Source organism: Nelusetta ayraudi, unplaced genomic scaffold (assembly GCF_046127955.1).
Source record: "Nelusetta ayraudi isolate G7.1 ecotype Tasmania unplaced genomic scaffold, CSIRO-AGI_Nayr_v1 ptg000004l, whole genome shotgun sequence".
Taxonomy (NCBI): domain Eukaryota; kingdom Metazoa; phylum Chordata; class Actinopteri; order Tetraodontiformes; family Monacanthidae; genus Nelusetta; species Nelusetta ayraudi.
This window is the reverse complement of record NW_027466054.1, coordinates 1,331,738-1,342,889: the sequence shown is the minus strand read 5'-3', so window position 1 is coordinate 1,342,889 and position 11,152 is coordinate 1,331,738. Positions and strand designations below refer to the sequence as shown.

Sequence of the window (11,152 nt, the reverse complement as noted above, 5' to 3'; positions counted from 1 at the left end):
GTTGTGCTGTGTCTCCACTTTGTGAATGAAGTCTAACTTTAAAAACTTTAACTCTAAGCTTTGATAAAAGGTAATGTTCTTTTTTTAATGCACACACACACACACACACGCACGCACGCACGCACGCATGTCATTTATGTGTGAAATTTGTGTTGCGTTGCCATGTTTGAATGAATGGGGATTTATTTTGGAGACTTATACTGTTGTTTTTTTTTAAAAGGTTAAGTGTGTCATATTTTGAGATTTTGAAGAAGAAACAGTGAAATCAAGTGGTTAAATTTTAGATTGCAGCGCCTTTCTTTCACTCTCCCTTCCCCTCCTTAGCCAAGACCTTTGCCAGTGAGCTACGGTGGTCTGTGCACCCAAACCTGGAGACCTTGTCCACTTTCTTCTTTGTTGGTTTATGTGACGACATAATCATTCACGTTAAATACAAAACGCACTGTCAGGTGGGCGGGAGTGTCCACACCAGACTTCCTTAAAAAATATGGCGGCCAAATTTTACACACTGAACCTTTAAGTTTGTTTTTTTTTACGTTGCACGTACAAAAAGTGTCCAGTGGATGGCGGCAATGCGCCAGGCACGGTTGTCATGTGTGCGCCGCGTACTCTCCCTCAAACACACACACACACACACACACACACACACACACACACACACACACCTGCTGCTGCAGCTGCTGCTGATGCTGCGGCTGCTGCTGCTGCATCCCCTCCTGCCACTCCAGGATGAGTCGATGAAGCGGCGGCACGGTGACACCGAGAGCCTCGCCTGCCCGGAGCCTTCGGAGAGAAACGGGATGGAGAAGACTCACGGCTCCGCCAACAACCAGTACGGCTCGCTGTGGCGCACCGACTGGACCGCGGAGGGCGACAAGCCAGGTGACGTTTTACGAGTTCCGGGGAAAAGACAGTTAGCCGCGCATGTGTTATGCAAGAGGTTGCTTGCAAGTGTGCGTTGAGTTGTGAATTTACTGTGCGGTCAGTCAGTGTCACACTTCAAGGTTTTGTTCAGAAATTCATTCATTCATTAATCAATTCATTCATGCATGCCTTCATTTAACAGCCAACGAGTGGGGTAGTCAGTGTATGTCAGGGCTGTCCATGCTGGCGGCACCAGTGGAAATGTCAGGGATCCACAGGTGTGTCTGCATGTCCAGCAGTGTGGCTGCTGCAAGCGGGACGGCTATAATGAGCCACGTGTGGGCACCTTGGCAAAGCTTCTCAGCTTTCAGCGGGTCACTCAAACGATTTTCTGCACATCCCACTGTGAAGCCTCACACCAGTAACTGTGTTTTAAATTAAGCCTTGAAGAAGAAGAAGAAGAAGAAGGAGAAGAAGAAGAAGAAGAAGAAGAAGAAGAAGAAATTGGGACTTGTTCTTGCGATCATGGAGACACAAGAACAAGTCCGCTCCCAGTGGGTCGTCACATTAATAACTCTCATGAGTTTCGCTCAATTAACATCATCAATACCGCGTTGATAATCAACAGCCTTTGTTGAAAAATCAACACCCTTGCTAATGGAAGGTACCATCAGGCTTTACTTTAGCTCCTCCTACACCTCCATGTGGCGACATGCTTGGGACTCTCCAACCTTTTCTCAGAACTGAAGATGCCTTTTGGATGAGAGGCGAATTGTCTTCAAGATCGCAAGGACAAGTCCAGTTGCCCCCAATGTAACCCTTCTACATTAAGATGACCTGGAGGACTGAGAACCTTCTCAGACGTCGTTTGTTGTTCATCAACTCTTGTTTTTCATAGAATAGTCGATGCTGGAGTGCGAACATTCTAAACTGTCTTCTTTGTCAGGTTGTTCCCCCTCAGGCTCTTCATTTTTTCATCAGCCCGCTTTGTTTTCTTGGTACTAAATATCTGAAGCGTGCTTATTGAGTAATAGTGGTTCACACATTTGAGCACGGTCACATTGCTGTTGGCTGTGTTATTAATGCATATGTTTCTTTTGCCCTTGTTGATGCACCCTCTCAAAAGAGCATGAATATCATCAGCCTACTGGGATGTTCTCGGTTTCATCCTCCCCCCTCTTCCTCCTGGTATCTCATATGCCTCCCTTGTATGTCTGTGTGCTCTTCAGTGTAATCATGTGCACGTATGGGAGGTGAAGGACCGAGTGCTCAAAGTCATTCACAACTTCAGCAGTGAATAGGAGGGCTGGGTTTGGGCAGGAACGGGCACAACTGAGGAAAAGCTGAAGGAGATGATGTGAAAAGATGATGTGAAAGGGTGAAAATGGAGCACAAGTGCAAAGGAGGGGTGATGTGTGGAAAGTGTATAGCGATGAGTCATAACAGATGAGCGGCAGAATAACCTGTCCTTGGGAGGCTCTGCGGTGGCACATGTTGTTTGTAATGATGCGTGAACATGCAGAAAAACACCTTTAAAGCAACATGACGCACACTTTTCTGAATCTTATAGATTTCTAAACATTGGGGGAAAATTCAGAAATTTGTTTGTTCCTGGCTCTAGAATTTTCTTATAGTAACTCCGGCTCAGCGGCAGTAAGGTTTTCATCTTGAAATTTTGTAATGTAAAAACATCTTCATTACCCTTTTGATACTAACAAGCTATTGATTTTTTTTTTTTTTTTTTTTTTTTTATTTAACAAATTACAAAAACATTACAGAAACATTTTGTTGAGCAACTAAGCCTTCACGACAGCTAGGTTGCTAGGAGATGAACTCATGCATCCATCTTGCCACCCTCCCGTAGAAATCATTTTCACTGAACCAGAAGATTCTATCAGCTTTAATTTGGTTTTGAATAGGAATGTTAACAATGAATCGAGCATCAATTAATTGTCGATTTAGAATTTTATCGATTAAATTAAATTAGTCACAATTAATTGAAAGTGTTTTACGTGGGTAGTTAATACCATTATAACAGTGTAGTGGCAGGAAAGAGCAATTCACCTGTAGATACTGTGATGGTCATAATACACGTAGAGCAAGTTACTTTTAAAACAACTGTAAAAAAGAAAAAAGAAAAAAAAAGTTGAAACGTGACCCATCCAACTTAAAGTCAGAGGAAAAATGTTTATGTTGTTTTTACTGTTCTCTAATGAAATGGGTCATATTGGACCCTCGGTCAAATAATGTCCTTACACATTTTTCATTGCGAAATTTAAGCTCTTTGGAAAAATCGTCTCTTATCGATTAATCGCTAGTCGATCGATAAGGTCATCAATCAACTAACGATTAATGAGTTAATCAATCATTTGCATCCCTCGCTGTTGCAAGGGGCCTTTCAAGCTCCCCAGAAGGACAAAAGAGGTTGATGAACCAAGGCAGGCTGGAACCCAATAATTGATTTATCTACTCTTTTTGTTTCCTTCTGGCTTCTACATCATATGTATTTAAGAATGTTTATGTCTATTAATGTACCAAGGATACCTCTGTTAGTTTCTTGCCCCTTGGTGCGAGTTCATTTGATTTGCATGTAAAAGGCTGTGGCACAGTCATGTCGAGCTAGAAAAGCAGCTCTTAATAGCCCACCCGCGCTCTAACAGCTCTCTCTGTCCCTCAGAAGATGAGGTGGTATCCATGGCAGACTCGACCATCACTGTGGACAACATCGAGGGAGAGCTTTTGAAGATTGAAAGGATCAGAGACATTCTGGTGAGGAGGGAGTCGGAGCTCAGATACATGTAAGTTGCCAATCAACACCGACCTCCTGCTTCACTCGCTGCAGTGTGGCGCCCCCTGCGACATCTCACATGCCAGAAAAAATAGAAAACATAAAGTTGAGGGTTGAAAGGCTGAATGTGGATGTAAAGTAAGTACATCTCTGTTTGACTGCACCAAGCCTGTTTGTGATTTAATCATATATCTTGAATCACCAAAAAACAGTTGTTGCAAATTATTTCACAAATTCTTCAAATAAAACACAATATAACATTTTATTTTCTTAATAAATGTAGTTATTTTTGTGTTTTAGGATTAAATGTTTGGCATTTATACTTGCACTGTGCTTTTGTGGGAGACTGAGGCCACGTCTGCATTATTTAAAAACATGTACATAAAAAAATCTTTTATTGTGAGTCTTTTATTGACCAAAAAATGTTATTCTGCTTCAAAGAAAAAACTCAAATAATTCTAGATTTTTCTCATTAATTCTGGAGAAATTTTGATTATTTTTTTTTATGTCGTTTCTTCACTTCTTTGAGTTTTCTTTTTCAAGATGGAAAAAAAAATACATCACTCTTTTTAGTAATTGAGTAACACGATCAAGCCATTACATGCACATATCAGTGGTGAAGGACCGAGTGCTGCATGTCATTCACAGCTCCAGCAGTGCAGGCGAGGGCTGGGTTTGGGCAGGAACAGGCTCAACTCAGGAGAAACTGAAGGAGATGCCGCTCGGTGTGAAGGGGTGAAAAGGAGGGGTGATGTGTGGAAAGTGTATAGCAATGAGTCATAACAGATGAGCGGCAGGATGAGCTGTCCTTGGGAGGCTCTGCGGTGGAACATGTTGTCTGTAGTGATGCGAGAACATGGAGAAAAGCACCTTTGAGTGCAGACATGACGCAGCTTCTCTGAATCCAACTATTAGATATTTTAGTTGCGTGCAAATTCCCAGTGTGAATTCCTTATCAGTCTTTTGACAGCCAAATTGTGCAGCATTGTGGCAGGGTATATAGTAAGTCTATATATTACACTATTGTATGCTATGTTGATAGATTAAAGGTCTGAATATCTTTTTCTTCCTGCTTCTAGAATTTTCTTCAGCTAACTTCAGCTCTGTTTCAGACTGTAAGGTTTTGATCTTGGCAATGACATTTTGTCATATTAAGACATCATTTACATTCACATTTACTTGCTGAATCCACTCGACTGACTATCAGGCCACTATGTGATGGCTGCTTGTGCCACTTGGCTTCACCTTCAGGCAAGGCAGCAACACAGAAAGATGTCTTTATGTATTGCTCATTTATTTTTTTCCCTTTTAAACAAACTTACTCAAGTGCTCCACAGAACCACCTTATCTGCACCATAGAAGTTTCCTCAGGGTACACACAGAACTGGCCTAAACTACATTATATTATCAAGTTCCCACCCAGAGCACACACTGAGGCAACAATGGTGACGCGTTTTTACATATTAAATTCTTCAGTTTATCATAGCCGAGCCCGTCAACACCTTTTCCCATCCACAGCCTTATCACACCTGCTCTGTGTTCTCTCTGCTCACTTCATCTCAGCCAATGCCAATTTCAGTGGCTTTACCTTTACTTTTAAATAGTCATCCAGGATTATTCATTCTGCTGCTCCTTGTGAATGACGTGCACTATCAGGCAGGCAGCAGCTTGTGTCGAGAAGCACGCTACAAGCAGGTGAAGTAGATGAAATGGGAAAATGAGAAATGACGGGGGAAAGGGAGTTAATAAGAGTGTGGCATTCACCCGAAGCAGCATTTTGGTTCAGCAAACAAGTTGGATTGAAAAGGAATGTTTATTCAGCTGTTTTTCTGCATATATAAGACAAGACACATCGTGATCAGTCATCAGACTTATTTTGATTCTGCATCAGACACTCTGAATGTCTTTGCAAGTCTTTTATCTGTCAGTGTCTGTAGACATCCAACGGCTTATTACCAGAGTTAAAGTGCATCACAGAGAGAGATGCTGGCTGAAGTGCCTCCCAGGGAGGCCTTAACTCTCTCCAATCAGATCAGACTTTGCCTCATCCAGTTGGAAATCCATCACAATCAAGCTCTCTTTGTTCCATTTTTGTCCAATAGGAAAGTCGAGAGTGCACGGCGTTGGCATGTTGCAGCGCTAAGACGTGTTCATGTCTTGTCTGCTTTATTGTGCCTGCACAGGATGGACGATATTCAGCTGTGCAAGGAGATCACTCGACTGAAGACGGAGCTGCACAAATTGGTGTCCGTACCAGGTAGTGTTGAGTTCTGTACTTCTGTTCTGAGCTTCTGTCATCATTGCACATGCACACTATGTAGAGTGTATGTTCCTGATATTTGGTGAGCATTTGGTGCACAATTCCATGTGGTGTTATACATGGTTGTTTATTCATCAATCAAAAAGTTGAGGGATTAAAAGTTAAATGTTCTTTTGTTGGTCTATTCTTTGCATTTCTCTCAATATCGTTGACTGGATATGAAGCGGGACAGAGTTTCCTCTAATGTTCATTTTGTCTGATTTGGTTTCATTTCATCACTTTCAAGTAAAACGGCCATAATGTTGGGGGCGTGGCTGCATTTGCATGTTTTTTTGTGTCCATTTATTCAGTTTGTTCAATAATGGGCCTTAAATTCCAATTTTCAGGATTGTAGCTAGTGGCTAGTTTCCATCTTCAGTCCCTGTGGCAGACTGACGTTAACAATGAGAGATACAAGAAAGAGATAGCCACGTGAGTGGGTGCGACACATACACACTCCAATCATTGCTCACCTCTGGTACCACCCCCACAATTCCAAATATGGAGCCTTTCAAAATGAACCGGGAACACAGGATGGTGTTGACCATGAGACCAGCCTCTAGCTTCCCAACGGTATCTGCAAACCAGTGGGTGATTCACAATGACTCTGTCCATCTTTGTATACAGTCCATCATATGTGATCCCACTGACTGTATATAAAGATGGACGGAGTCATCATCCAGTGGTTTGCTCACTGCCGTTCTGAAGCCTAGATGCTTGAGCTTCCAGTCCATTTGAAACTGGAAGATTCCATTTTGGTTTGTGTCAGTGGTGTTGGAGGTGAGTATTTGCCTTTGTGTGCTTCAACACAGGCTTATACCAGCGGTAGGCTACTAAATTTTAGGCCACCACCCATATTGCCATTTTTATCCAAAATTAAACCAATTTGAACAAAATTGACATTCGACTCTATTTGCTGAATTTTTACTGGCGGTGTAGACCAACAAAAAGTTGTTTTTGTTCCAGTTTCTAACCGTATAAATTTAGCAATTCTAGCCTTCTATCCAGCATTCAGTATTGATAACCAGCAATTTTTTTTGCACCCTTTTGCAACCAATTTTGGCGACCCCTGCTGGTTAAATGAAATACTGCAGACTTTTGGTGCTTCCGAAATTCCGAACCCCGTGTCCATCATTTTATGCAGTCAGTGCCCTGTACCCACGTTGGAAGTGAAGCTTGACAAGTACATCTGTCGTTACATTTCCTGTACGTTATTCCACAGACAACGACAAGTCCAACGAGGACCGGCAGAAGGAGGAGGAGCTGCTGCTGCAGATCCAAAAGCTGGTCGAGACCAGAGATTTTCTGGTGGATGATGTCGAGTTTGAGCGACTCAGGTGCATTTGTGTGTTTGTGTTTGGGCTCGTGCCTGTGCGTGTGCGTACATCATGCCTCTGTAGCTTATTTACAACACAGCTGGAGTCTTTTTGGCGGTCATCACTGTTGGCTGAATATGAATAATTAAAAGTTGGGAGTGAGGGAAGGGGGGTGCAAAGAGAGAATTACAGTGTAGAAAAAGCACTAACACATTATGTCCAAAATAAATCTCCTGCAGTGGCAGAGAGAGCTCAACACAATAATCTGTGCGTGGCTGCTACACATTTTGTCCCCGACTCAAAGTTGTTCACTAAGCCTTCGTTCACTTGTCTCGAATGTCAGAGTGTCCTGGCTGAGTGTGATTGGTGTTTTCACCAGGTGTGGAATGAAGATATTTCCTGGGTTAGCAATTAGTATGTCGCAATATAAAGAACAGGATTAAAAAGCAAACATTAGAGTGTAAAATGAAATCCAAATGAGTCCTTACTGCTAGTCCACTATGGCAATAATACTGAGAATTTTAGTATCTGGGTCTCACTCTTGGTGAGAACAGTTGGCCATAAAAGATGCAGTGGACTGGCAGCTGCTAATGTATTGAACTGAACTCTTCTATGGGTAGAACAGCACTTAAAGTTTCATTCTGTTCTTCAGCTCAACTTCCACCAGAAGTCTGCAGAATGGGTTTTTGCCACTTCTTGCCCTGACTGAGTCTCTGCTGTCTGACCTCAAGTCGGAACATGTCAAGCACAGGAGCACTTTCCTCCTGCTGGATTGCACCCAAATGAGGGGAAATGTTTGGGTTCAGTAGCGATCCGCCCGTCTATTCAAAGCTAATCCTCTGACTGTGCTCCTGTAGCAGTTCCATTTTCCTACTGATTACACACTCGTATTCACTGCAGGTACGCTCAGGTATTTCCATTCAGAGCGACGTAAAGTATGGGGGCCTCGTCTCCCTGGCGAATCGTAATGTTGAGAGCTTCCATTATTCTTGGCTTTTTACGGCTGTGGCGCATAAGCTTAAGCACTCAGGGTGGAGTGAAGCAGCTGGACTCAGCTCTTCTGAAACCAGTCAATTCAGACTTCAGGGACAAATTGACAGTGGGTTGAATTTTCTTCCTGAAAGGGGGCGGAAACTTGGAAGGTCATTTGAGGAACCGATGAGTCAATGAGATTCAAGGTGATCAGATTTTTCACCACTTGTTCATGAAATAAATGAATAGGTGTTATGCTCCTGCAAAATACCTTCCTTGGATCCAGAACCACATCAGATACTTCAATTACATACAATACAAAACATGTTTTATACTGTATGCTCTCCTCCTCTTGCAGATCCTTTATTTATTTATTTTTTTAACTTTGTTTTTATTGTTTTTCTGCATATATACAAAACAACAAATAACTTAAAGGACATGCATAGAACATAAACATCAGACAGGGTCATCTACAGTCAAATAAATGCCAGACATAATTGCTGGATTAAAAGTGGGCTGACAAATTAGGGTTTAGGAGGGCTCCACACCCAAGCAGCAGCCTTCCCTAGAAATGGCACCATCCTCCCCTTTGGTCCACAGTCACAAGGATATATATTTCCAGAAGGGAGGGCTCCCACAAACAGTCACAAGGGATGCAAAGCTCTCCGTGTAGGTACAATTTTCATGCCCTTTACAGGTAAGTAAGTGCAAAAACCCTCATTTATTTAAAAATTAAATAAATGACAATGATGATGATAAAATCAAATCCAATGTTCTCAATAGATTAAAGGTAAGATAATCTTTTGAAGAAGATTGAAGATTAAAAACATTTCTCCAGTCAACATGTGATTAGTGATTGCCTTTGATTTAAATAGCGTCTCCATTTCTCCCAATACTTGTTACCTCTTTCAGTGTCATGTCTCAAAGAGAATGTTAAACTTTCCATGCTGTGAATTTCTTCAACTATTCTTATCAAGTCTATTATTGTTGGACATTCGCTACTCAGCCACTTCCTGGTTATTGCTTTTTTGCTACCTGCTTAATAGCAGTTGTAACAGGTATCTGTCTGGTTTATTTAATTCAATTGGAAGGTTTCCCAAATATATCACACTGAAGCTAAGATCACACTTTAAGTTCTTGCAGATCCTTTAAGCTAAGATTAACACGCTGTGAAAAAGCTGTCGGCCGCTGTATCTCACCACCGACTTGCCTTTGCTGGACTGACTGCGTCTGCAGATTTCCTTAGCGAGATTGTTGTTTGAGGACAGAAAGGGCTCACAGGAGCGACTCTTCACCTGCAGCCTACATGTCTATGTAGACTGTCATGGCTTGTATCCATGAAATATTGTAAGGTTATTATCGGCCTGATGCATTTTAAGAAAATTTAGATTAGTATTAAGTAACGAACAAGAGGATGGGAATCCCTCCACGCCCCCAAAAAGAAACACAAACAAAAACAAAAACAAATGTTGACTGGTAATTCACGGACTGGCCAGACCAGCACGCCCTGTGGCCGCCCTGTAGACTGGGTAAAAGACCAACAGGTTTGCACTACGCATGCCTAATGCGGCACTTTTCTGCATTCAATGTTTTTTTCTTGACGGTCTTTCTTGCTTTAATAGGGAGAAGGAAGAAGACAAAGAAATGGCCGATTTTCTCAAGTCCAAGTTTCCCCAAAGCACAAAGAAAAAAGGTAACGCAGTGAAGTGAAAGCTGCTATACTCGAGTCCTGTCTCATCTCTCGCCCCTCGGACACAGTGCTGCCACTCTCTTAAGTGCATTCATATGTAGGTGCGAGGTGCCCCAATTCTTGAAAAAAACGGGGACAGGGCTGACTGGTCCTTTGAATGATGGGTTTTTGAGTCTTAATACAAATGTTCAGTCTGCCAACGAAGCTTTTAATCAACATTTAAGTGTGTCAGACTTTCTATCTTGAGGTAATAATGAACATTTATATCTTTATGCTGTTGCTGTTTCTGTGTAAGCCACCGGGAACTACTAGCAATGTGTCATGTTCCCGGTGGAGCATCTTATTTTTGAGTTGTATTTCCAAACCAACCATTTTAGAGATTGGTCTCACGGTCATCACCCTGCAGAGTCCACGCAGGGTTTTGGCAGGGGTTAAAATGGGATATGGGATTGGGCCGTGCCATATGTAGTTTCTTGTGCTGTCCTTACTTTTGGTGATGTCTTTGTCCCGGCTGCAGGTGTAGCAACCAGACGGAGGGTTCGGACTCAGTCTGCGTCCTCGCCCTTCGCCAAGACCGGACTCACTCTACTGAAGGAATGTTGCGGCTTCACATGCTCCATCATGTAGCCTGGACCGGACCAGACTGTCACTGCCCCCTACAACAGGGCTAATGCAGGGGGGTCGCAAACCACACTGCCTATTCCTCAGATATTAGCATTTCCAGATTTAGTCCTTGAAGTCAGGTAAAGACTTGTGAGAACGTGGCCCAGTGCTGCGGGAGCATCAGGCATGCTTGTCAGGATGCTGCGAGGCGTCCCGGTGAATTTTTCATGCCAAGACTCAGATGTGTCTTAAGTGTGAGACCTGTTTTCCAGTCTTTTACGCCTCTTTCTGTATATTCATTTGACTTCCAAGTTCTTCTAGTATCGTCACCCTCACCTCCCCTCATGTTTTCATTTGTGCTCATTATTAATAAACACAACTTGGCAGCGTCTTCTGAGCTTATCGGACGACGCAAACCCAGCCTCTGTTGTGTGTATGTCTTGTTTTCCTGACTGAACACCGTCTGGAGAAAAGCAGCACGTCTCACGTCAGTGGCCGACGAGCCGACACGTCGGCGATGTATGTGAGACCTCTCTCTGCTCTAATGAGCTTCCTTATGATAACAGCAGGCTGTCGGTGGCGCTCTGTTGGCTCTTTATAATTAATGGAGACTGCACCAC

General features: G+C 42.8%; 1 protein-coding gene across 2 annotated transcripts; it reads left to right on the top strand.

Moving 5' to 3' along the window:
- The first annotated feature begins 653 nt into the window (after nucleotides 1-653).
- pik3r6a (phosphoinositide-3-kinase, regulatory subunit 6a) lies at nucleotides 654-10,952 on the top strand. 2 transcript variants are annotated; one of them, XM_076042721.1, is made up of 6 exons: nucleotides 654-882; nucleotides 3,545-3,662; nucleotides 5,836-5,909; nucleotides 7,174-7,288; nucleotides 9,862-9,932; nucleotides 10,447-10,952. In XM_076042721.1, the coding sequence occupies exons 1-6, from the start codon at nucleotides 687-689 to the stop codon at nucleotides 10,554-10,556; spliced, it is 684 nt and encodes a 227-aa protein (XP_075898836.1). In that variant the 5' UTR covers nucleotides 654-686; the 3' UTR covers nucleotides 10,557-10,952. The 2 variants fall into 2 exon arrangements, with proteins under 2 accessions (XP_075898836.1, XP_075898829.1); XM_076042714.1 differs by having other exon boundaries at nucleotides 658-882; nucleotides 3,542-3,662.
- The last annotated feature ends 200 nt before the right edge of the window (nucleotides 10,953-11,152 follow it).

Bases quoted from the DNA above. Each gene is read 5' to 3' on its own strand.
- pik3r6a (XM_076042714.1), top strand. From the start codon at position 687: ATGCTGCGGCTGCTGCTGCTGCATCCCCTCCTGCCACTCCAGGATGAG. The intron at 7,289-9,861 runs GTGCATTTGTGT...TTGCTTTAATAG, and splicing joins GTCGAGTTTGAGCGACTCAG to GGAGAAGGAAGAAGACAAAG. The intron at 9,933-10,446 runs GTAACGCAGTGA...TCCCGGCTGCAG, and splicing joins CCAAAGCACAAAGAAAAAAG to GTGTAGCAACCAGACGGAGG.